This window comes from Rhinoraja longicauda, chromosome 44, assembly GCF_053455715.1.
Source record: "Rhinoraja longicauda isolate Sanriku21f chromosome 44, sRhiLon1.1, whole genome shotgun sequence".
NCBI lineage: Eukaryota > Metazoa > Chordata > Chondrichthyes > Rajiformes > Arhynchobatidae > Rhinoraja > Rhinoraja longicauda.
Window position 1 is genome coordinate 6764026 of NC_135996.1, and position 26108 is coordinate 6790133.

The 26108-nt window shown below is 46.0% G+C and overlaps 1 protein-coding gene across 3 annotated transcripts in view; it reads right to left on the minus strand.

Annotated features, from left to right (window-relative positions):
* The window catches only part of ash1l (ash1 (absent, small, or homeotic)-like (Drosophila)), a 227793-nt gene that overhangs the window by 181658 nt on the left and 20027 nt on the right, over positions 1 to 26108 (minus strand). For all 3 annotated transcript variants that reach the window (XM_078432000.1, XM_078431999.1, XM_078431998.1), the window contains one exon: positions 13319 to 13904. In XM_078432000.1, the coding sequence (XP_078288126.1) occupies positions 13319 to 13756 (438 nt within the window). In that variant the 5' untranslated portion in view covers positions 13757 to 13904. The remainder of the gene's footprint in view (positions 1 to 13318; positions 13905 to 26108) is intronic.

Below are 26108 nucleotides of genomic sequence, written 5' to 3' on the forward strand. Positions count from 1 at the left end.
TCTCCCCATATCCCCTGACTCCGCTATCCTTAAGAGCTCTATCCAGCTCTCTCTTGAATGCATTCAGAGAATTGGCCTCCACTGCCTTCTGAGGCAGAGAATTCCACAGATTCACAACTCTCTGACTGAAAAGGTTTTTCCTCATCTCAGTTCTAAATGGCCTACCCCTTATTCTTAAACTGTGGCCCCTTGTTCTGGACTCCCCCAACATTGGGAACATGTTTCCTGCCTCTAGCGTGTCCAACCCCTTAATAATCTTATACGTTTCGATATGATCAATGGAAGTGGAATGCTTCCTACGTCCCCAGTAGGACCTTTGTGAAGAGAAAGGGGATTAGCTCGAGGGCACTCCATGGCACCGTTTGCTTTACATCACTTTTCTACTCTCTCTCCTCGGTCCATCTCAAACAGAGGAGGTTTAAACCAAGTACCATGACAAACAACAATAAAAAGGAAACCACTTATCTGTGGGAGGAAACCACAATCATGGCATGGCAGTGTTTCCCCTCCTAGAAAAACATTTGCTTACACTTCAAGTCCAAGATAGCAGCTGCCATCAACTGATAGGGGAGCAGCGGCTATTTCTGGCTATTCAGAAGAGACACCCGTCGGTTTGTCATTGTCAAGCTTTCCTTCAACAGACCCAGCATACTGCCGCTGCGGCCTCACAGTCAACTGCTTCAGATAAAAAACAATCTCATTCAGAGTTTGACCACAAAAGTTACACCATGGCATCGGGGAGGAACTTTGGGGTTTTCCCCCCAACACGTTGTTAAATAACTTCACATCCCAACTGACTTTGACATTATAGACAATAGGTGCAGAGGGAGGCCATTCGGCCCTTCGAGCCAGCACCGCCATTCAATGTGATCATGGCTGATCATTCTCAATCAGTACCCCGTTCCTGCCTTCTCCCCATACCCCCTGACTCCACTATCCTTAAGAGCTCTATCCAGTTCTCTCTTGAATGCATTCAGAGAATTGGCCTCCACTGCCTTCTGAGGCAGAGAATTCCACAGATTCACAACTCTCTTGACTGAAAAAGTTTTTCCTCATCTCAGTTCTAAATGGCCGACCCCTTATTCTTAAACTATGGCCCCTTGTTCTGGACTCCCCCAACATTGGGAACATGTTTCCTGCCTCTAACGTGTCCAACCCCTTAATAATCTTCTACGTTTCGATAAGATCTCCTTAGCGGCTGGAACAGTCCATTGCTGGGGTGGTAGGGGTCCCCCATAATGTTGCTGGCTCTGGATCTGCACCTCCTGATGTATAGGTCCTGCAGGGGGGCGAGTGTAGTTCCCTTAATAATCTTATATGTTTCGATAAGATCCCCTCTCATCCTTCTAAATTCCAGTGTATACAAGCCTAGCCGCTCCAGTCTTTCAACATACAACAGTCCCGCCATTCCGGGAATTAACCTAGTAAACCTACGCTGCACGCCCTCAATAGCAAGAATCTTTGGGGCAAGCACACCTTCACACTGTCCGGTATACCAGTGGTCAAAACACTAGTTGGATACTCCACAGTCTGCCTATGTATAGTATCTGACCCGTTAGCACATCTCTACATTTGTATGCTCTCCCTGGGTTTTCTCCAGGTGCTCTGGTTTCCTCCCACGCTCCAAAGACGTGCAGGTTTGTAGGTTAACTGGCTTTGGTAAAATTGTAAATTGTCCCTAGTGTGTAGGATTGAATTAGTGCACGTGGAGCACTGGTCGGCACGAACTCTGTGGGCCGAAGCGTCTCTTTCCACGTTGTACCTCCAAGACTGAAACTAAAAACTTGAGTCAGAAAAAGGCTAAGGGGGAGTTTTGAGAGGGGACGATTCGGTGGCGCGGCGGTAGAGTTGCTGCCTTACAGCGAATGCAGCGCCAGAGACTCAGGTTCGATCCTGACCACGGGCGCTGTCTGTACGGAGTTTGTACGTTCCCCCGTGGGTTTTCTCCGAGATCTTCGCTTTCCTCCCACACTCCAAAGACGTACAGGTATGTAGGTTAATTGACTGGGTAAATGTAAAAATTGTCCCTAGTGTGTGTAGGATAGTGTTAATGTGCTGGGATTGCTGGGCAGCGCGGACTCGGTGGGCCGAAGGGCCTGTTTCCGCGCTGTATGTCTAAATCTAAAAATCTAAATCTTCAAGATAATGTACATGAGCAAGCGAAATACTGACCAGGAAAACCTCTTGCTTTTAAATGCCTCCTTCAGCAACAAGCAGCACTCTCGGATGCAAGCGGACAGACTTACCCATGCGACAATGCCCAGCTACGCCAGCAGGCCCTGGGACAGAGCGTCACATGTTGACTTAACAAAGCACTGCCGCTCTAAACTTTTATTACACTAACTGTGCACTTGGCCCGTGACACTGTTTAATGCCAGCCAAGTCTCTCTGAGCTCATGCCTATTTATGTGCCAGGAGTTACAGGGAGGATTCCATACTCCATATGGAGCAGCTTTCACTGTTGCTAGCAGTGGAAGCGGGGGCGGGGGCCACAGCAGCCTTGCTCAGTGTTAGAACTGTAAAACACGTTTTAATTCAGCAGCACAGCGCCACGCACACACACTCACTCACAAAGGATGGGAAGGAGTAAGACCTCTTACGTAGGTTCACAGAAGCAGCAGCATTTCTATTTACAAATAAGATAAGCTGCCAACTATCAGATTTTACAATAGCCAGCTTCCAGGACGAATTGTAGCAAATAATAAGATAATGTCAGAGACAAAAAGTGCTGGAGTAACTCAGCGGGGCAGGCAGCATCTCAGGAGAGAAAGAATGGGTGACATTTTCTGTCGAGGCTCTTCTTCAGACTTGCCGATTTGTCTGAAGGGTCTTGACCCGAAACGTCACCCATTCCTTCTCTCCAGAGATGCTGCCTGGCCCTCTGAGTTACTCCAGCACTTTGTGTCGACCTTCGGTTTAAACCAGCATCTGCAGTTCCTTCCTACACAAAGGATATTGCCATCCTTGTTAACCCTTGCATCCCCTCTCTCTCTCTCTCTGACCATCACCTACCCTGGTCGCTGTACTGGATTCCCTGTTCGTGCTTGAGAGTTCCATTGTCTGTCTAACTAGTTTTCACCTAGCCCACAGCTAACAATGGCCCGTTTCCCTTTATCACTTTCCCAAATTTGAGGAAGGACATTCTTGCTATTGAGGGAGTGCAGCGTAGGTTTACTAGGTTAATTCCCGGGATGGCGGGACTGTCATATGTTGAAAGAATGGAGCGACTGGGCTTGTACACACTGGAATTTAGGATGAGAGGGGATTGTATTGAAACATAAGATTATTAAGGAATTGGACACGCTAGAGGCAGGAAACATGTTCCCGATGTTGGGGGAGTCCAGAATCAGGGGCCACAGTTTAAGAATAATGGGTAGGCCATTTAGAACAGAGATGAGAAAAAACTTTTTCACCCAGAGAGTTGTGAATCTGTGGAATTCTCTGCCTCAGAGGGCAGTGGAGGCCAATTCTCTGGATGCTTTCAAGAGAGTTAGATAGAGTTCTTACAGATAGCAGAGTCAAGGGATATGGGGAGAAGGTAGGAACAGGGTACTGATTGTGGATGATCAGCCATGATCACAGTGAATGGCAGTGCTGGCACGAAGGGCCTCCTCCTGCACCTATTGTCTATTAGCTCTTGGGGCTAAAGGAATCAAGGGATATGGGGAAAAAGTAGGAATGGGGTACTGATTTTAGATGATCAGCCACGCCTACCACCTATGCAAACAGATCCAAGATTCCAAGACCTTATCGTCCAGCATTGAACTGGTTATGAAGGAATTTTTTGCCTCTATCTTTTTTTTAACAGCCATCTGTCAGTTCATTCATCATATCTGCCACAGAGGCACAGGGACAACATCAGGGGAATCAGTGAACCAATACCACTAACGAGACATCAGTCTATCTACACTGAACACTACTCAAACAGATTCCATCTGACAACCAGGGGACAATCCCAGAGGAAACTGGCGCAAGAAAAAACACCATGATAAAACCCACCCTGTGTACTCACGAGCATTTATCACATATCAACAGATGTTTATTCTCCTGCGAAGACTAGTCAGAACCATTTCATTCACAACGTGTAAATGGACTGAAAGAAGCAAGAATTCACTAGACGGAGATCGAATTGTTTAAGCCACTACAGAGTGCAATTCCATCTCGGCTCCGCCACTTTGTAGGAGGTATCATACACTGACAGGCAATAAGCAACAACATTCTTGCCCTACGCTCAAAATGTTCAAGAGAATGAGATAACATGATGAATAATTACATTACCGACCATCTTCCACGGCAATTTCCCAACAGTTTTAAGATTATTAAGCAACTAATAACTAAAAGCAACGATTCCCTTCAAATATGAATCAATTATTGAACACATGGCTAATCCCTTAAACTAGCTTGAATAATGGGGAGTGACAGTGGTGCAACGCCAGAGTTGCTGCCTTACAGCGCCAGAGAACCGGGTTCAATCCGCAGCGGTAGAGTTGCTGCCTTGCAGCGCTTACAGCACCAGAGACCTCGGGTCGATCCAGACTACTAGTGCTGTCTGTACGGAGTGTGTACGTTCTCCCCGTGACCGTGTAGGTTTTCTATGGTTTCCTCCCACACTCCAACGTCGTATAGGTCTGTAGGCTAATTGGCGTGAGTTGATTGTAAATTGTTCCCTAGTGTGTGGGATACTGCAAATGTACGGGGTAATCACTGGGCTGGTTCTGTATCTCTAAAGACAAAAGCCTCAGCATTAAATACATTTGGCCAAATAAGATGAGATGTGTTGAAACAGAACCAAAAAAAACACAATCCTCACCAAGATAACTTCTTAACAGCAGGGACAAGATATTCAAAAGGAGGGGGCAACCGATGAGATCGATTGCACGCAGCAGGGGTTTGCTAGAAGGGTGAAATGATACTTTGCGTGGCTGTCGAGCTTTTGCTGCAAACTCTACATTAATGTCACTCTTTCCCAAAACAGAGAAGAAAATGGCTCTCATTGATCACCAACAAGGTGAACATTTTCACTAATCAAACATCTGATGAAAAGAAAAATTACGACACAGATATATTTGCCACAGATCATTGCTTCTAGCTTAGATCTCGCCAACTCCTTGATTTTTTCGCCCTCTATTGTGCCCTTCATTTGTAAAGGTTTGCCCCTTTAAACTATCTTGTCATTAGTTTGTACGGTGTCAATAGACAATAGGTGCAGGAGGAGGCCATTCGGCCCTTCGAGCCAGCACTGCCATTCAATGTGATCATGGCTGATCATTCTCAATCAGTACCCCGTTCCTGCCTTCTCCCCATACCACCTGACTCCGCTATCCTTAAGAGCTCTACCTCGCTCTCTCTTGAATACATTCAGAGAATTGGCCTCCACTGCCTTCTGAGGCAGAGAATGCCACAGATTCACAACTCTCTGACTGAAAAAGTTTTTCCTCATCTCAGTTCTAAATGGCCTATCCCTTATTTTTAAACTGTGGCCCCTTGTTCTGGACTCCCCCAACATTGGGAACACGTTTCCTGCCTCTAACGTGTCCAACCCCTTAATAATCTTATACGTTTCGATAAGATCCCCTCTCATCCTTCTATATTCCAGTGTACACAAGCCTAGTCGATCCAGTCTTTCAACATACGACAGTCCCGCCATTCCGGGAATTAACCTAATAGCAGCGGTAGAGTTGCTGCCTTGCAGCGCTTACAGCACCAGCGACCCCGAGTCGATCCAGACTACGAGTGCTGTCTGTACGGAGTTTGCATGTTCTCCCCGTGGGTTTTCTCCGAGATCTTTGGTTTACTCCCACACTCCAAAGACATACAGGTTTATAGGTTGACACAAAATGCTGGAGTAACTCAGCCGGTCAGGCAGCATCTCGGGAGAGGAGGAATGGGTGACGTTTCAGACCCAAAACGTCACCCACTCCTTCTCTCCCTAGATGCTGTCTGACCCGCTGAGTTACTCCAGCATTTTGTGTCCACCAATAAACCAGCATCTGCAGTGTTTTTCCTACAGGTTTGTAGGTTAATTGGCTTGGTATATGGCTCAGTGTAAATTGAGCCTGGTGTGTGGAGGATAGCATTAACGTACAGGGGCCACTGGTCAGGGTCGACTCGGTGAGACAAAGGGCCTGCTTCCACGCTGTATCATATCATATCATATCATATCATATACATACAGCCGGAAACAGGCCTTTTCGGCCCTCCAAGTCCGTGCCGCCCAGTGATCCCCGTACATTAACACTATCCTACACCCACTAGGGACAATTTTTTTTACATTTACCCAGCCAATTAACCTACATACCTGTACGTCTTTGGAGTGTGGGAGGAAACCGAAGATCTCGGAGTAAACCCACCCAGGTCACGGGGAGAACGTACAAACTCCTTACAGTGCAGCACCCGTAGTCAGGATCGAACCTGAGTCTCCGGCGCTGCATTCGCTGTAAAGCAGCATCTCTAAACATTTGCACCCAAAGTTGGTGCTCAAATTAAAAACACTATTACTAACAGTCTCTAAATGGCTATTTGCTCTTCTGTTGGTAAGCTTGAATCTCTTTGCATGCAAACTGATGAATTAGTTACATTCAAAGACTCTTACTCTATTCAGAACAATGCAATGCTGTGTACACACAGTCTGCTAGAGGAACTCTGTAAGTCCAGCGGATTCTTCATTGCTTCACATTCCTGCTTTCCAGTCTTGTGTGTCTCCATGCAATACTGCATAATGCAACCAGTATTTAGTCATTCAATGCTACAAATTTAACGCTACATAACTGGGAGCAGTAAAGATTGTGGAGGATGCAGAAAGGCCTCAAGGGGATTTCCACATGGCAGATAGAATTAATGTGGAAAAATGTGAGGTCATTGTTTAAATTTTTTTATTTTTTTTTAAATGGCAAGAGAGTGAAAAGTCTTGGTGTTTAGAGGGATTTGTGTGCCCTTGTACACAGATTGGTGAAAGCAAGGAATCAGCAAGTCAAATGCAAGATACAAGTCTTGGTGTTCAGAGAGATTTGGGTGCCCTTGTACACAAATTGGTGAAAGCAAGGAATCAACAAGTCAAATGGGATGCTAGTTAGTCTTCATTACCAGAGACTGAATATAAGCAGAGAGATGATAGACACAAGATGCTAGAGCAGCTCAGCGGATCAGGCAGCATCTCTGGAGCAAACGGAAAGGTGACAATGAGAATATCACCTGCAGGTATGTCAATGAGAATATCACGTGCAGTCTCGGTCTCCCATCCCATTCAAAGGTTTACTTCACTAGAGGATATGCAGTGAAGATTCACTGGAATAACCTGATGGAGATACTAAGCAGACTGGGCCTCCCCTGTTAAAAATAGAATTTTTTACAAGCAGAAGTGAACGATTTGGCGCTTTGTGCCTATTCTGCCAATCATCCAGATTACAGCAAAGATAGACACAAAATGCTGGAGTAACTCAATGGGACAGGCAGCCCCTCTGGAGAGAAGGAATGGTGACGTTTCGGGTCGAGACCCTTCCTCAGACTGGTTTGGGATAAGGGAAACGAGAGATATAGATGGTGATGTGGAGAGATAAAGAACAATGAATGAAAGATATGCAAAAAAGTAACGATTTTAAAGGAAACTGGCCATTGTTAGCTGTTTGCTGGGTGAAAACGAGAAGCTAGTGAGACTTGGGTGGGGGAGGGATAGAGAGAGAGAGAGAGAGAGGGAATGCCGGGGCTACCTGAAGTGGGGGAAATCAATATTCATACCACTGGGCTGTAAGCTGCCCAAGCGAAAAATTAGGTGCTGTTCCTCCAATTTGCGTTTAGCCTCACTCTGACAATGGAGGAGACCTAGGGCAGAAAGGTCAGTGTGGGAATGGGAAGGAGAATTAAAGTGGGAGATCAGGTAGGTTCAGGCGGGCCGAGCTAAGATGTCCTGCGAAACGATCGCCCAGTCTCCGATTAGTCTCGCCGATGTACAAGAGTCTACGTCTTGAACAAGATGATAGCATTGAGGTGGGAGATGTTCCATTTTCCTAAATTCTCAATCCCTTCACACCCTTAAATCCATTGATCTCCACTTTGAATGAACTTAGCGAAAGGGTTCCAAAATCCTGCAGAGTAGAGGATTCTCAGGAGTCACTACTCTTTGTGAGACATTTCTCATGTTAGCTCTAAACAGTCTATATATTAGGGAATGGGCAGTTGACGTTTCGGGTCTGGGCACTACTTCAGTCTGTGAAATCCGACGGAGGAACTCAGTGAGTCTCGTCTCACGGCACCACAGCGTTTAGTTTAATTTAGATACAGCGTGGAAAAAGGCCCTTCAGTCCACGATGACTATCGATCACCCCTGCACCAGTTCCAAGTTATCTACTTTTGCATCCTACACACTGGGGGCAATTTACCGAAGCCAATTAACCTACAAACCTGCGCTTCTTTGGAATGTGGGAGGAAACCGGAGCATTCGGAGAAAACCTCAGCAGTCACAGAGAGATAGTACAAACTCAGCACAGACATCACCCGTGGTCAGAATCGAACCCAGGTTTCTGGCGCTGTAGGGAAGCAACTCTACCACTGTGCCACCGTGCCGCACTGACGTACAGACAATAATAAATCGGGGCTCATGTTGTCGACCTCCCCGTGGTGAGCCCCGTCAACTGACCTCAGTCAGGCGAACGACAACAAACAGAGACAGCAGAAGCAGAAGCAGCTTCATAACTTCTGCTGCCTCAAACGCAAGAAGAAGAATAATAAATCACCCCTCTACTTCAAAAAGCCAGCCCAGAATCCACAAGTGAGAAGTATAATGGAATGTGTAAGGAAGAACTGCAGATGCTGGTTTAAACCAAAGATAGACACAAAACCTGGAGTAACTCAGTGGGAGAAGGAATAGGTCCTCTCCAGTTGGCTGTCCAAACACAGCTCCAAGTCACAGCTTTGACCATCCAGACTGAAGCAGAACATGACTCACTCCCAGCCTACCAACAGCCCACCATGACTGCTATGCCCACTGCCTCCAGCTACACTGCCCCAAGGCTGCTCCAGTATTCTTCTTGATGGACACGGACAGCAGAATTATGCTCTCAATTACAAATCCCACACCATTCAAAAGCATTGTCACATCTTCACCACTGTTTAGTTTAGAGATACAGCGCGGAAACAAGTCCTTCGGCCCACCGAGTCCACACCGACCAGCGATCCCCGCACACTGACACTACCCTATACACACTAGGGACAATTTACATATACACCAAGCCAATTAACCTACAAACTTGTATGTCTTTGGAGCGTGAGAGGAAACCGAAGATCTCAGAGAAAACCCATGTGGTCGGGTGGAGAACGCACAAACTCCGTACAGACAGCACCCGTAGTCAGGATCGAACCCGGGTCTCCGGCGCTGCAAGCGCTGTAAGACAGCAACTCTACCGCTGTGCCACCGAGGCCGTTGCTGGATCATTCTCCTGGAACTCAAACTCACGGAACCTGCCTTCCCTAGAAGGACAACAGCAATTTAAGATGGTGGTTCGCCATCTTCTCGAGACTATTATTGACTTTCCCAGCAACGTCCAGATCCCAAATGATGAAAACTACAACTGTAAGCTTTCTTTCCCAGATATCTTGCTCCTCAAATTATCAAAGTCTGAAAAAGAGTCTCGACCCAAAGCATCACCCATTCCTTCTCTCCAGAGATGCTGCATGACCCGCTGAGTTATTCTAGCATTTTGTGTCTATTCCCAAATTATCAGTTGCCCATGCACCACTCTCTGAGGATGCAATAATCAGTGCAAACAATGAAAGTCTGCAGAAAGACACAAAATGCTGGAGTAACTCAGCGGGTCAGACAGCATAAGTTTGTTTATAAGTGATAGGAACAGAATTAAGTCATCGGCCCATCAAGTCTACTCATGGCCGATCTATCTTTCCCTCTTAATCCCATTCTCCTGCCTTCTCCCCATAACCCCTGACACCCATCTCTGGAGGAAAAGAATGGGTGACGTGCTAATGGCATGTTGGCCTTCAGCTTATGGCACATTGGCCTTCATAACGAGAGGATTTGAGTACAGGAGCAAAGAAGTTCTTCTGCAGTTGTACAGGGCCCTGGTGAGACCACATCTGGAGTATTGTGTGGAGTTTTCGTCTCCTAATTTAAGGAAGGACGTCCTTGCTATGGAGGCAGTGCAGCACTGGGATGGAGGGACTGTTATGTGAGGAAAGATTGGAAAGACTAGGCTTATATTCACTGGTGTTTAGAAGGATGAGAGGGCATCTCATAGAGACGTATAAAATTATTAAAGGACGAGACAAGCTAGATGCAGGAAAAATGTTCCAAATGTTGGAGGAGTCCAGAACCAGGGGACACAGTCTAAGAATAAAGGGGAGGCCATTTAAAACTGAGGCGAGAAGAAACGTTTTCACCCAGAGAGTCGTGAATTTGTGGAATTCTCTGCCACAGAGGGCAGTGGAGGCAAATTCAATGGATGAATTTAAAAGAGAGTTAGATAGAGCTCTGGGGGGTAGTGGAATCAAGGGATATGGGGAGAAGGCAGCCATGATCACAACGAATGGCGGTGCTGGCTCAAAGGGCCAAATGGCCTCGTCCTGCACCTATTTTCTATGTTTCAGGGTTGGAACCCTTCTTCAGAATGGAGGTTTTTTTTAGATTTAGATTTAGAGATACAGCGCGGAAACAGGCCCTTCGGCCCACTGAGTCCGCGCCGCCCAGCGATCCCCGCACAATAACACTATCCTACACACACTAGGGACAATTTTTACATTTACCCAGTCAATTCACCTACAAACCTGTACGTCTTTGGAGTGTGGGAGGAAACCGAAGATCTCGGAGAAAACCCCAGCAAGTCACGGGGAGAACGTACACACTCCGTACAGACGGCGCCCGAAGTCAGAATCGAACCCGAGTCTCCGGCGCTGCATTCGCTGTAAGGCAGCAAGCAACTCTACCGCTGCACCACGTGACCTTGACTATTCTTTCCCCCCCCCCCCCCCCCCCCAGGGCATGGACTCTAAGAGGCCCAAGCTTTCACTTTTACTTATGTGGTGGGAGTCAATAAATGTAAACAATGAAGGGAGATTTTGCAGAATGCTGGAGCCCTGGCAAACTAAACTCTGAAAGCCTCTAAGTTTGAAATAAGAAACCACTGAAAAAACAAACATGTCTGTCAAGGCTTCAACCAATAATGGTGGATTAAATGTTTTGTGCCTTGATGCATTAACCGGTATTCTATTTCCAGTTTTCTCTTTCTTCTCCTCAGACAACTGCAATGATTTTTTTTTTTTTCATTTTAATAAAAAGTATTAAGAAAATGAATCAAATTACTTACAGTCATACTCCCAACAAAAACCAAGACAAGTAGCAATTTTGCTGCAAAGAATATACTGGTTTATAATCTGCCCGTCTGCTCATCTGGGAGACCCCACAAAGGATTTCTATGGTGGGTTAATGAAAAAACAAGATAACTTAGCTCCACAGAGTCTGGGGTATTAGTGACTAAAATAATCTGAGGAAAGCAATACTTTCTATCAGAGTTTACTTTCTTTCACTCACGGCTCGCAAATGTCGCCTGCAATGCCGGCATTTAATGTCCATTATGAATTGAAGAGGCAATTAAGTCAACCTCAATAGACAATAGACAATAGGTGCAGGAGGAGGCCATTCGGCCCTTCGAGCCAGCACCGCCATTCACTGTGATCATGGCTGATCATTCTCAATCAGTACCCCGTTCCTGCCTTCTCCCCATACCCCCTGACTCTGCTCTCCTTAAGAGCTCTATCTAGCTCTCTCTTGAATGCATCCAGAGAATTGGCCTCCACTGCCTTCTGAGGCAGAGAATTCCACAGATTCACAACTCTCTGACTGAAAAGGTTTTTCCTCGTCTCCGTTCTAAATGGCCGACCCCTTATTCTTAAACTGTGGCCCCTTGTTCTGGACTCCCCCAACATTGGGAACATGTTTCCTGCCTCTAACGTGTCCAACCCCTTAATAATCTTATACGTTTCGTAGATGGTTCTCAAGTCAAATGTAGACCAGGCCAGATTTAGAACCGAGACCAGTATAGCACCGGAACGGGCTCTTCAGCCCACAAGATGCAAAGTTAAACTGATCTCATCTGTCTGCACATGATCCATATCCCTCTATTCCCTGCACTTTCATGTGCCCATCTAAAAACCTCTTAAACAGCACTATCATATCTGCCTCCACCACCACCCCTGGCAATGTGTTCCATGCCCCCACCACTCTGTGTGGAAAAACCTGCCCCGCACATCTTCTATATACTAAAACTATCGTTTGTTTGTTTATTTGTTCCTGAACTACAGGCAAAACGGTACACGATAGTGCGACAATGTTAGGCCCACCTTACTCACCGTCATCCCTTTGGTGCTAATGGAAGAGGTTTCATTGAAATTGGTGTTATATTTTATAGCTATTCACATTTTAAAGTTTAAATCTATCTCCGAGGGAGGGAGGGAGGTGGTGGGAGAGAGGGGGGTGGAGGGAGGGGGGTGGTGGAGGGAGGGGGTGGAGGGAGGGGGTGGAGGGAGGGGGTGGAGGATGAGGGGGATGGAGTGGAGGGGGAGGGGAAGGGGGTGGAGAGAGGGAGGGGAGGGGGAGAGGGAGGGGAGGGGGCGAGGGAAGGGAGGAGAGAGTGAAGACATTCTGAAGAAGGGTCTCGACCTGAAACGTCACCCATTCCTTCTCTCCCGAGATGCTGCCTGACCTGCTGAGTTACTCCAGCATTTTGTGAATAAATACCTTTGAATATACTTTAAGGTAAACTAACTCTGAGCCAAAGGTAGACACACAACTCAGCGGGACAGGCAGCATCTCGGGAGAGAAGGAATGGGTGACGTTTCGGGTCGAGACCCTTCTTCAGACTGATGTCAAGGGAGGGGGGCGGGTCAAAGATAGGATGTAGTCGGAGACAAGAAGACTAGTGGGAGAACTGGGAAGGGAGAAGGGATAGAGAGGGAACGCAGAGACTATCTGAAGTTAGAGAAGTCAATGTTCATAACGCTGGGATGTAAAATACCCAAATGAAATAGGAGGTGCTGTTCCTCCAATTTGCGCTGGGCCTCACTCTGACAATGGAGGTGGCCCAGGACAGAAAGGTCAGATTGGGAATGGGAGGGGGAGTTGAAGTGCTGAGCCACTGGGAGATCAGGTTGGTTAAGACGAGCCTGTGCTTGGTCTCGCCAATGTAGAGAAGTTGACACCAGATACAGTTGATGAGGTTGCAGGTGAACCTCTAACTCTGAGCCAATATGGACATCAAAAAGTGAAAAGCACGAGAGCCAAGCTCTACAAAATATTACATGGATGTGCAAACCTTACCCGTTTCTGCTCACTGTCTTCCTCCCTCTCCTCAGAGATCTTCCCACTTTTGGCTATCTTAGTTCGCGAGTGCTTGATGGTGGTTTTTATAGCTGGCCGGCAAACGTAATTTTCCAGACTTTTCGGGGGTTTTTTAGTTCTCTTAGGCTGCAGCCCAATTTTCAGCTTCAGGCTGCCTTCTGCAAAGTTTGTCTCCTTGACAGAGAACTGCTGCTGGTCCGAGTTTGGCGGGTCAAGCTCTTGCCTCAAGTCGACTACTTTGCCCTCCTCCTGCTTCCAGTTCGTACCATCTTCTTCGTCCAAGGCAGCCCCGTCCAACTCTTCCTCTCTCCTGCCAACAACTTTACTGTAGCAACTCGACGGGGTATTCTTTCCGGGGCTTCCCTCTGCATCCATGCCCAACGGCGGGTTCATAGACAATGCATTTCTTTGTTCCATTCTGCAACTTTCCCCAATCCTCACCAACAGGGCAAGGATGGCTGGAAGCAGGCACCTGTGTGTTCAGATGGCTACTTTCTGCAGCAGGCACTGACACTACACAAGCTGCCTGGTTATTGTTCCCAGATGAAACGCAGCATTGCTGTCACTGTGAAGAGAGAGAAACAACAAAACAACAAAATCAGAATTAGCTACAATTCACATACCCCTTGAATTTTCCCCAGCCAAGTGTCAAAGACTGAGGTACAGCTTTTTAATGTGGTACAGAATGTAGAACAGCACAAGAAACAGACCCTTCGGCACAGAGTGTCTGTGCCTAACATGATGCCTAGATAAACTAATATCTGCCTGCACATGACTCATATTGCTGCATATCCGTGTCTATCAAAAAGCCTCTTAAATATCACGATCATAAAAACATAGGAAATAGGTGCAGGAGGAGGCTGTTCAGCCCTTCGAGCCAGCACCACCATTCATTGTGATCATGGCTGATCATCTACAATCAGTAACCCGTGCCTGCCTTCTCCCCATATCCCTTGATTCCGCTGGCCCCTAGAGCTCTATCTAACTCTCTTTTAAATTCACCCAGTGAATCGGCCTCCACTGCCTTCTATGGCAGACAATGGCACAAATTCACAACTCTCTGGGTGAAAAGGTTTCTTCTCACCTCAGTTTTAAATGGCCTCCCCTTTATTCTTAGACTGTGTGGCCCCCTGGTTCAGGACTCCTCCAACATTGGGAACATTTTTCCTGCAGTTAGCTTGTCCAGTCCTTTTATAATTTTATATGTTTCTATAAGATCCCCTCTCATCCTTCTAAACTCCAGTGAATACAAGCCTTGTATTCCTCCCCTTGATTCTTAGACTGTACCCCCCTGGTTCTGGACTCCTCCAACATTGGGAACATTTTTCCAGCATATCTGCCTCCACCATCACCCAAGGCACTTACCACCACCATGCCCAACACATTTCTGTTAAACTTTACTCCTCTCACCTTAAAGCTATGCGTTGAATGTAGTCTTTGGAATTTCCACTCTGGTAAAACAGGTTCTGACTGACTACCCCATCAATGCCTCCAATAACAGACTGACTTTTCTCTGAAATGCTCGAGATGTCTATCAGGTCCACCTACCCGGCAAACCTGCACGTCTTTGGAGGGTGGGAGGAAACCTGAGCACCCAGAGAAAACCCACTAACTCCGTTCACACAGCACCCGTAGTCAGGATCGAATCCGGGTGCCTGATTTCATGAAACCCAGCTTCATTAGTCGCCCAGAGATTATCAAAAAAAAAACTTCAAGATTCAAATGCAGGATCCTTTCTTGAATATGCAAGCAAACAGGAGCACCTTCTCAAGATCTTTAGAATAAGATAAACACATTGGAAGCCCTCTGCAAGGTTGGAACACTTAATGAAGCACTTATAAATCGTGACGGCAAAGTCACTCAAATAGCAGCGAGTGCAAATTGGCTGCCACGTTCACCAGCATAATATTTACAGTACTTCAAAAGGAATTGCTTAATTGCAAAGCACTTTGGAATGAGAGCAGATTTTTCAGGATTCTGCATCTTTTGGAGATCTCCAGCTCAAAGGGCTGCTTTCATTTGCTCCTGAGTTGATACATAGAAACATAGAAAATAGGTGCAGGTGTAGGCCATTCGGCCCTTCGAGCCATCTCTCCATACCCCCTGATCCCTTTAGCCACAAGAGCCACATCCAACTCCCTCTTAAATATAGCCAATGAACTGGCCTCAACTACCTTCTGTGGCAGAGAATTCCACAGATTCACCACTCTCTGTGTGAAAAAAAACTTTCTCATCTCGGTCCTAAAAGACTTCCCCCTTATCCTTAAACCGTGACCCCTTGTTCTGGACTTCCCCAACATCGGGAACAATCTTCCTGCATCTAGCCTGTCCAACCCCTTAAGAATTTTGTACGTTTCTATAAGATCCCCCCTCAATCTTCTAAATTCCAGCGAGTACAAGCCGAGTCTATCCAGTCTTTCTTCATATGAAAGTCCTGCCATCCCAGGAATCAATCTGGTGAACCTTCTCTGTACTCCCTCTATGGCAAGAATGTCTTTCCTCAGATTAGGAGACCAAAACAGTACACAATACTCCAGATGTGGTCTCACCAATGCCCTGTACAACTGCAGCAGAACCTCCCTGCTCCTATACTCAAATCCCCTCGCTATGAATGCCAACATACCATTCGCTTTCTTCACTGCCTGCTGCACCTGCATGCCTACTTTCAATGACTGGTGTACCACGACACCCAGGTCTCGTTGCATCTCCCCTTCTCCTAATCAGCCACCACTCAGATAATAACCTTACAGCGCCGGAGACCTGGGTTTGATCCTGACTACGGGTGCAGTCTGTACAGAGTTTGTCCGTTCTCTCAGTGACCGCATGGGTTTCCTCCAGGATCTCCCGTTTCCTCCCACACTCCAAAGACGTACAAATTTGTCGCTTAATTCGGCTTCGGTAATAATCGTAAATTGTCCCTAGTGCGGGGGAAATCGCTGGTCGGCGCGGACCCGGTGGGCCGAAGGGCCTGTTTCAACGCTGTACCTCTAAACAAAACTAAAAAACTACACTAAACATTATGGAGCAGCAAGGTCAATTTAATAAGCCAGCAACAGGGACAAAATGCAACAGAGGTCACAGTTGGGATGAAATTGGGGACAGCGATTGGATTTTGTGCATACGTTATCGAAAAATGATGCTCCATCAAGGCAGAATGAGAACTCTGTTAATAGTGAAAAGGTGTAGTGGTATTACAAGACAGCAGCAGATCCGATGAAGACTCAAAGTCAGCCTGCCAGCATTTGAAAAACTGTATGACGTTATAATGCAATCCACTTCTGCCCTGTATAAGTAAATTGAATGAATAAATAAAATTATGGAGATATTGCTTTCTAGCCACGTAATTGGCTGTCAAAACACTGGCAATCAACCTTCAGCTGACTAACAATAAATGTGGCAAGGAGGGGGGGAAAAAAAGAAAATTTGCTCTTAACCCTTAGGGTCTGCACGAGCGAAGACATGGAAGTGAGAAGGCAGAGGAATCACCCGCTCAAGACAAAGCAACCTGAATTTTTGGATGGCAAGAAAGCCTGGAGATTAATATTTCTCCATCTATGCTAAAATACAATAAACAGAGGCTGTAGTTATTTCAGTTCACCATTCTGCAGAACCAGCGACCTTGCGTTAACCCAGCTGCAGTTCCTGATCTCCTTCCCAAGGAAGCTTCAGGCATCAGACCTTGCTGAATATTTCATATACCTCATATTAAACTATCACCATATTTAGAAAGCAAATTGAATCCAGTGGCCATAGCCCCGTAGGAACAATAAGATGGATCTCATGTGTGGCGTTTTTATACATAGTCACTGATAACAGATTGTAGTCTTCAGAAAGCTACAGAATTCTCTGCAGAACTTCCCAAACTGTTTTAACCCTGTAACCCAATGATATTTCAAGATTTCAAGATTAATTTATTGTCACATGTACCAATTAAGGTACAGTGAAATTTGAGTTAACACACAGCCATACTAAGTGAAAAGCAACAAGACACACAGCCACAGAAAATAAAATTTCACAAACATCCACCACAGTGGATTCTTCACTGTGATGGAAGGTAATAAAGTTCAATCAGCTTCCTCTTTGTTCACCCGCGGTCGGGGCTGTTGAACCGTCCACAGTCACCGCTGCCGACTGTCAGAAGCCCTCGCGTCGGGATGATCGAAACTCCCCGCGTCGGGACGGTTAAAACACTCTCCGTGACGTGGAGCTCCCGAGTCGGCCTCTTCTTACCAGAGACCGCGGGGCTTCAGGACGTTAAAGTTCACAGGCCCCGCGGTTGGAGCTCTCCACAGACGATCCTCGGCGAAGGATCGCAAGCTCCGCGATGTTAAAGTCCGTGCCGCGCCCGCGGCTTGAAGCGCCAGGCAAGTGAACTGGGGCGGCAAAGTGGCGCAGCAGTAGAGTCGCTGCCTTACAGCGCCGGAGACTTGGGTTTGATCCTGACTACGGGTGCTGGCGGCCTTTCTCCAGGAAAGGCCGCCAACTCCCCGAGGTTAGGCCGCAGTGGGGACGGAGATACGATATGGAGAAAAATCACATCTCCGTCGAGGTAAGAGATTGAAAAAAAGTTTCCCTCAATTCCACCCCCCCCCCCATAAAATAAACCAAGAAACATTTCACACACATACACAAAGAAACACAAGCACTGACCACGATCCCACAGTAGGGTGGAACATTGCAGCGACCTTTCCCCCATCAACCCCGTTCTCCTGCCTTCTCCCCATAACCTTTGACCGACCCATCCTTAATAATCAAGGTCAACTTAGTTTCAGTTAAGTTTATTGTCACGTGTACCGAGGTGTGGTGAAAACCACTCAGTGGAAAGACAATGCTCAATTCCTTTCGAGCCATTTACTGTGTATAGATACATGATAAGAGAATGACGTTTGGTGCACGGTAAAGCCAGCAAAGCCCAAACAAGGATAGTCACCAATGAGGTAGATAATCATTCAGGACTGCTCTCTGGATGTGGTATAATGATTCCATTATCTGACAACATCTGCGAGGAAACTGTCCCTGGTTGATTACCATATTAAAAGTGTCAAAATGCTGGAGTAACTCAGCGGGTCAGGCAGCATCTCTGGAGAGAAGGAATGGGTGACGTTTCGGGTCGAGACCAAAGATACTAGAGGAGCAAGATGAACCACTCCGTCAAAATCGCCTATACTGAACAGTAGTATGCAAAGGAGCGTAACTTCTGCCATTTTAGTAGGCAAACCCCGCCATTCGCTCTGCCTCTCGCGGTGTAATCAGTGTTTTGGGGGAACAATATGCGTGATGATACCATAAAAATGCAGAATATATCTCATGTATCAATTCACAGATTTTTGTTCTTTTTCTTTAAATGCTTCTGCAAGTTTCTGCCTACTAAAATGGCGCCGTGACATACTATGGTTTTTAGGGTCGAGTGGTCTATCTTGCTCTGCTCTATTACCTTTGGTCGAGACCCGAAACATCACCCATTCCTTTCCAGAGATGCTGCCTGACCCGCTGAGTTACTCCAGCATTTTGTGTCCACCTTCAATTTAAACCAGCATCTGCAGTTTTCCTTACAACACATTAAAAGTCTCGATCTCGTTAACTACATCTCAGTCTTTGCGACTAGTTAAATTCTTCTGTGTACCTTGGACGACTTACTGTTTGCAAAGACAACACGCCCAGCATGACAAACACAAAGGAATCTTGCATTTTAGCATTCCCATTATACAGAAAATACTTGTCAATCCACATCTCTCTCCCCCCCCCTCCCCACCCCGTATTTCATCATCCCTAGCTGTTCTCATCACTGGAAAGAACAAAGCTGCAATTACTAGCAGATCACCTTCTGCTTTACAACCCAAAAATGCCCTCTATGGTCTATTTATTCACAGTTTAAAATGTCCTCTCCAGAGTGCAGGCGATTTTTCAGAATTTAAGTGAACAAAATTAATCTTTATTATTATAATTCAAACGAGAAAAAGTGCTTGCTGGAACTGTGCAAAAAATGTTACCCAAATCAATGCACATTTTTCAAATATCAATGTTATCCCATGACTCGAAAGGTGATGCAATGAAGCAATGCAGAGGCCTCCACTAATGATCCAGAGACACCATCTCAAATCCCACCACGGCAACCGGAGAATTTTAATTAATTCCGCGGAATATCTCTTCACAGGTGAACATGAAACTAATGTCCATTATATATCGTGTTCCTTATCCAATCCCATCTCCACACGACTCCAAACCCAGTTGATGCTTAATGCATTTTTATTTTTATTTTAAAAAGGACTGCAGATGCTGGTTTATACTAAAGATAGACACAAAATGCAGGAGTAACTTAGCGGGCCAGGCAGCATCTCTGGAGAAAAGGAAAAGATGATGTTTCGGGTTGAGACCCTTCTTCAAATGGATAGGTGACATTTCGGTTCAGCACCCTTACCGATCAGCCAAAACATTATGACCACTGACAGGTGAAGTGAATAATTTATTCACAAAATGCTGGAGTAACTCAGCCAGTCAGGCAGCATCTCAGGAGAGAAGGAATGGGTGACGTTTTGGGTCGAGACCCTTCTTCAGACTGAAGTGAATAACATTGGTTATCGTGTTACAATGGCACCTGTCAAGGGGTGGGATATATTAGGCAGTAAGTGAACAGTCAGTTCTTGAAGTTGATGTGTTGGATGCAGGAGAAGTGGGCAGGAGTAAAGACCTGAGCGACTTTGACAAGGGCCAAATTGTTATGGCCAGACGACTGGGTCAGAGCATCTCTGAAACAGCAAGGCTTGTAGGGTGCTCCTGGTCAGCAGTGGTGAGTACCGACCGACAGCGGTCCGAGGAGGGACATACCACAAACCGGCGACAGACAGGTTGTTGGGTTCATCGATGCGCGGGGGCAACGAAGGCTATCCCGTCTGGTCAGAACCGACTGTGGGAAGACGACAAGCCAGTGGAGGGAGTGTGATGCTCTGGGCAATGTTCTGCTGGGAAACCCTGGTCTGGCCATTCATGTGGACGTCAATGTGACACGTGTCACCTACCTAAATGTCGTTGCAGACCAGGTACACCCCTTCATGGCAATGGTATTCCCTGATGACAGTGGCCTCTTTCAGCAGGATAATGCGCCCTGCCACAATGCACACATGAAGTGTTCACGGTGTTGCCCTGGCCTCCAAATTCTCCAGATCTGTCACAAATTGAGCATCTGTGAGGTGTACTGGATCGACAAGTCCGATCCACGGCGGCTCCACCTCACAACTTACAAGACTTGAAGGATCTGCTGCTAATGTTTTGGTGCCAGATACCACAGGACACCTTCAGGGGTCTTGTAGAGTCCATGCCTCAGTGCTGTTTTGGCGGTACACAGAGGATCAACAGCATATTAAGCAGGTGGTCATAATGTTTTGGCTGATCGGTGTACATACAGTTTTAAAAAAAAATCACAATAAGTAAACTAAATGGCTTTGACCTCAAGGTGAAATTGGACCAAGAATCATTTGTCTTTTCAATGCCCTCAGTACAAATGTCAGTGGACATGTGTCTCCCTTAGGAGAAAGCAAATGGGACTAACTTGGCTGGGGCATCTTCGGCAGCATGGGCAAGTCAAGTCAAGTCAAGTCAAGTCAAGTCAATCTTATTTGTATAGCGCATTTAAAAACAACCCACGTTGACCAAAGTGCTGTACATCAGTTCAGGTACTATGAACGAACATACAATGGCACACAAACATAACAGCACCTACATAAACAGTTCACAGCGCCCCCTCAGAGGGCCTCAAACGTTAGGGAGTAGAAATAGGTTTTGAGCCTGGACTTGAAGGAGTGGATGGAGGGGGCAGTTCTGATGGGGAGAGGGATGCTGTTCCACAGTCTAGGAGCTGCAACCGCAAAAGCGCGGTCACCCCTGAGCTTAAGCCTAGACCGCAGGATAGTGAGTAGCCCCAAGTCGGCCGACCTGAGGGACCTGGAGATAGAGTGGTGGGTTAGAAGATTTTTGATATGGGGGGGGGTGCAAGCCCGTTTAGGGCTTTGTATGTGAATAGGAGCTTGAAGTTGATTCTGTACTGTACTGGGAGCCGGTGGAGAGAGGCCAGAATCGGGGTGATGTGGTCCCTTTTACGGGTACCCGTCAGGAGTCTCGCTGCGGCGTTTTGGATCAATTGCAGGCGGGACAGGGACGATTGGCTGATCCCAGTGTATAGGGAGTTGCAGTAGTCTAGGCGGGAGGAAATGAATGCGTGGATGATCTTTTCAATGTCGTCAAATTGGAGGAATGGTTTGATTTTAGCTATGGTACAAAGCTGGCTTTTACCACAAGCTAGGTTAAAGGGCCTGTTTCCATGGTGTACGACTATAATTGTTGCATGGACAACTGAAGCAATACCTGATGTAATCGAACTTGCAAGATCACACCTCAGAGCAAATACCCCAGACACCATGGTAATCTCTGTCAGAATGCAATGGCTTTGATGGGCTCTCAGCATCAACCACAACCCCACACAATCTGGCAGCATCAGTTCAAGCAGAGACAAGCAAACCCTTTACCAATTACCACCGTGACTTTTTGCCTCTTGCAACGATACACTAAATGTCTTCGATTATGTACGAAATGTTGATGTTTCATGAAACAGTACATGTTCATGTCTTGCGAAAGAAATGTGGGTTATTTATAGACCAATTCCTTTTTACAAATACTTTCCCCTGCAACCGCAGGAGATGCAACACCCTTTCCTATACCTCCCCCCCTTCGACTCCGTCCAAGGACCCCGACAGTCTTTTGAGGTGGGGCCGAGGTTCACTTGCACCTCCTCCAAACTCATCTAGTGTATCCGCTGTTCCAGGTGTGGACTCCTGTACATCGGCGAGACCAAACGCAGGCTCGGCGATCGTTTCGCTCAACACCTCCGCTCAGTCTGCCTGAACCTACCTAATCTTGTTGCTGGGCACTTTAACTCTCCTTCCCATTCCCACACTGATCTTTCTGTCCTGGGCCAGCGTAAATTTGAGGAACAGCACCTCATTTTGCTTGCCTCGCGTACACTCCAGCAGTATGAACAATAACTTCTCTAACTTCAAGTAACCCTTGCTTTCCCTCACTCTCCTTCCCGTCTTACTGTCTCCGACTGCAATTTATCCATTTGCTTTCTTGTTACCTTCTCCCAGCTAACATTTAGTCTATATTTTCCTTGATTCCCCATTCCCTTTGCCCTGCTTTCACACCTTCTAGCTCTTAGATTGGAGCCATTTCATTCGTGGGACATCAGGGCCTCATCCGGGTCCTGTTAAACAAACCGAGTCCCACTAATCCCTCCCATAATGAGTTCCAATCCCCCACTACTACAAGTAAAAGCACTTTTCTTTCACTCTCCCCTAATCTTTCTATCAGGTACCTTAAATCTGTAGCTTTCTAATCATTGAATTTTCTGCTTGGGGAAGCAAGGTGAAAAGTGAGCCTCACATTTTGAAATACATTGATTAAAATGTCCCCTCTGTTGCACAGAAAACAATCCTTGCCAATCCCTCCCCAAATTCAATTTCTCCAGTCACGGCAACATCCTTGTAAACGTCTTTCCCACCGTGTAGTGACCAGTGTTATCTTGCTGCAACTGAAGCATGCATATCTGGTATTTGAAAGGGCTCCAGTATTACCAAACTGTCTCATATATCTGCTTAACAATTAACCACATACATCTTGTATTTGATCTTACAGAGGTGTACAAAATCATGAGAGGAATAGATTGGGTAGACGCAGTTTCTTGCCTAGAGTCACAGAATCGAGAACCAGGTTTAAGGTGGAGGGGTGGAAATTTTTATAGAAACCATAGAAAACAGGTGGAGGAGGCCATTTGGCCCTTCGAGCCAGCACCACCATTCATTGTGACCATGGCTGATCGTCCCCAATCAATAACCGGCGCCTGCCTTCTCCCCATATCCCTTGATTCCGCTAGCCCCTAGAGCTCTATTTAACTCTCTCTTAAATCCATCCAGTGATTTGGCCTCCACTGCCCTCTGTCAAGTCAAGTCAAGTCAAGTCAATTTTATTTGTATAGCACATTTAAACACAACCCACGTTGACCAAAGTGCTGTACATCAGTGCAGGTGCTACAAACTACCTCATTGGTGACCCTCGGACTATCCTTGATCAGACTTTACTGGCTTTACCTTGCACTAAACGTTATTCCCTTATCATGTATCTATACATTGTAAATGGCTCGATTGTAATCATGTATTGTCTTTCCGCTGCCTGGAGAGCACGCAACAAAAACTTGTCACTGTACCTCGGTACAGGCGACAATAAACTAAAACTAAAGTCCACCACTAAATATACTACCCCCTCTGTCAACTCTCAGTCAAGCGAGCCGACCGCAAGCTTTCCCGAATGCATATTCTTGATTAACCCTTGTCTAAATAACTAATAGTCTATACTCCTTGCTTTCCAAGAATTATTCCCACCATCGTTAGGGTTGACTGACTAGTAATGTATTAAGTTTTCACCCTTGGTGCACAGGAACGTCTTGTCAGCAAACTTTGAGTAACATACCCATGACCAGAATAGCCCCTGCTATTTCTTCTTAGTTACAGTTTATAGTCCCTGTGTCAGAAAACATCCCTCCATACTAATGTGTTTCCATAGTATTATTATTAAATTCAAAGTCCAATGTTCCTTCTTACTAGTTGAACTAGTATCCTCTTTCCATTTTTAGAGATTGCTCTTTCTTATCAGTCCTCTGTCGTCATTCATTACAATATTATGATGGTATGGTCACCATATTGAGTGATGGTTGTGTGGTTTCTGACTTAGACAAAAAACCTATGTTTGTTTACTCCAGCAGTGCCCCCCACCCCCCTATAAGTGACCGCTGCCTGATCCGCTGAGTTACTCCAGCACTCTGTCTTTTTGTGTCCATCAGAACCTTGTCTTAAGGGTGTTGAATCTCTTGAAATCTCTACCCCGGAAGACAGATGGAATAGAAAGGCATGGAAAAAAGTAAAAGAGAGAGTGTGGCAAACTAAGGAGGGCAAGGGCAATTAATTTATATGAAATTGCTCTTGACAGTTCTTTCTGAGAAAAATATACCACCAATCATAAGACTTTGTATTGTTGAGGCTTCATTATTCCAAGTTAGCAAGATGAAATCAGCATTCAGTTGTCGAATAGTGAAATGATGGCTGGAAAGCCCCAGCACTAAATCGTACCATTTCAACTTGTAACTGTTTTGTGGCCAGCCCCTATGAGTACACTCAATATCAATTTCAATGTAGTGCTATATAAAAATCATCTCAAATACCAAGCAAACTCTTTGGGTTTGATAGATTGCTAGTAATTTTTGAAACCTTTTAACTAGTGGTTTCACTTTGATGACACCATCTTATGATGTGTTACAAGCTTCGGGATATTCAAGGATGTTACGAGGTACTACACAAATTAGTTTCCTTTCATGCAAAAGAGACTGTGAAGTTCATTGCCACCAAGTTCACACCAAAGAGCGATCACCTGTACACCAACACGATCCTACACACTAGGGACTCTATTACAATTTTACCAAAGCCAACTCACCGACAAACCTGAATGGGGTTGAGAGGGAAAGATAGATCAGCCTTGACTGAAAGGCAGAGTAGTGGAGGCCAATTCACTGGATGAATTTAAAAGAGAGTTATCTAGGGGCTAGTGAAATCAAGGGATATGGGGAGAAGGCAGACACAGCTTACTGATTGTGGATGATCAGCCATGATCACAATGAATGGCGGTGCTGGCTCGAAGGGCCAAATGAGTTCCTCCTGCACCTCCTATCTATGTTTCTAGTAGACTTGATGGGCTGAATGTCCTAATTCTGCTTATGGTCAATCTCCTGGGTTCTCCAGGTTGACCCAAGCTACAATTGCGAGCGGTAAAGGGAAAATGGAGCAGTTGCCAAAGGGGATTAGAGATGATGAGTCACGGCTTTGGAAGCAACTTGAGAACTTTGGAACTTACACCACATTGCATTAGGTGTTCAAGTTTCTGATAGTGATTAACATGCAGCAAGCACTTGGATCAAAATCTTGTAACTTCCTTCCATCAGCATAGGGGATTTCATGTTCACCAGCACCACAGGAGAAACATGACGGTATGCTGTGGTTCAAGAAAGCAACTCAATGCCAATAAATGATAGTGATAGTATATCCCCATTGTAACAATACATGGGCAAGTGAGGCAAAGATTATTTTTATTGGTGGCGCAGCGGCAGAGCTGCGGCCTTGCAGTTCCAAAGACCCAAGTTCGATCCTAACTACGGGCGCTGTATGCATTGCAGTTTGTACGTTCTCCGCGTGGGTTTTCTACGGGTGCTCCGGTTTCCTCCCACACTCCAAAGACGTACAGGTTTGTAGATTCATTTTCTCTGGTTAAAAATTGTAACTTGTCCCTGCACGTGTAGCATAGTGCTAGTGTACGGGGATTGCTGGTTGGCACGGACTCGGTGGGCCGAAGAGCCGATTGCCACACTGTACCTCTAAACTAAATTAGACTTGATGGTAATAAACAGGGATAAATGGAAATTAGGAATGTTAATCTCTCCGAGTTTGTTTGGTTGAAAATTCTGATTTGTGCTACAAGTCCACAGTCCAAAGATATTTCTGAACACTAATGGGATGACTGTTTGCAAAGGAGGATCATTAGAGGCTTTAAAGAGAAAAGGAGACTGGGATTACTGTTACGCCAGTATGCCGCCCCCGAATTGTAAACCTAAAAGGGCCACTGGTATTTAATGAAACAAAGAACTACAGATACTGAAGATAGACATAAAATGCTGGAG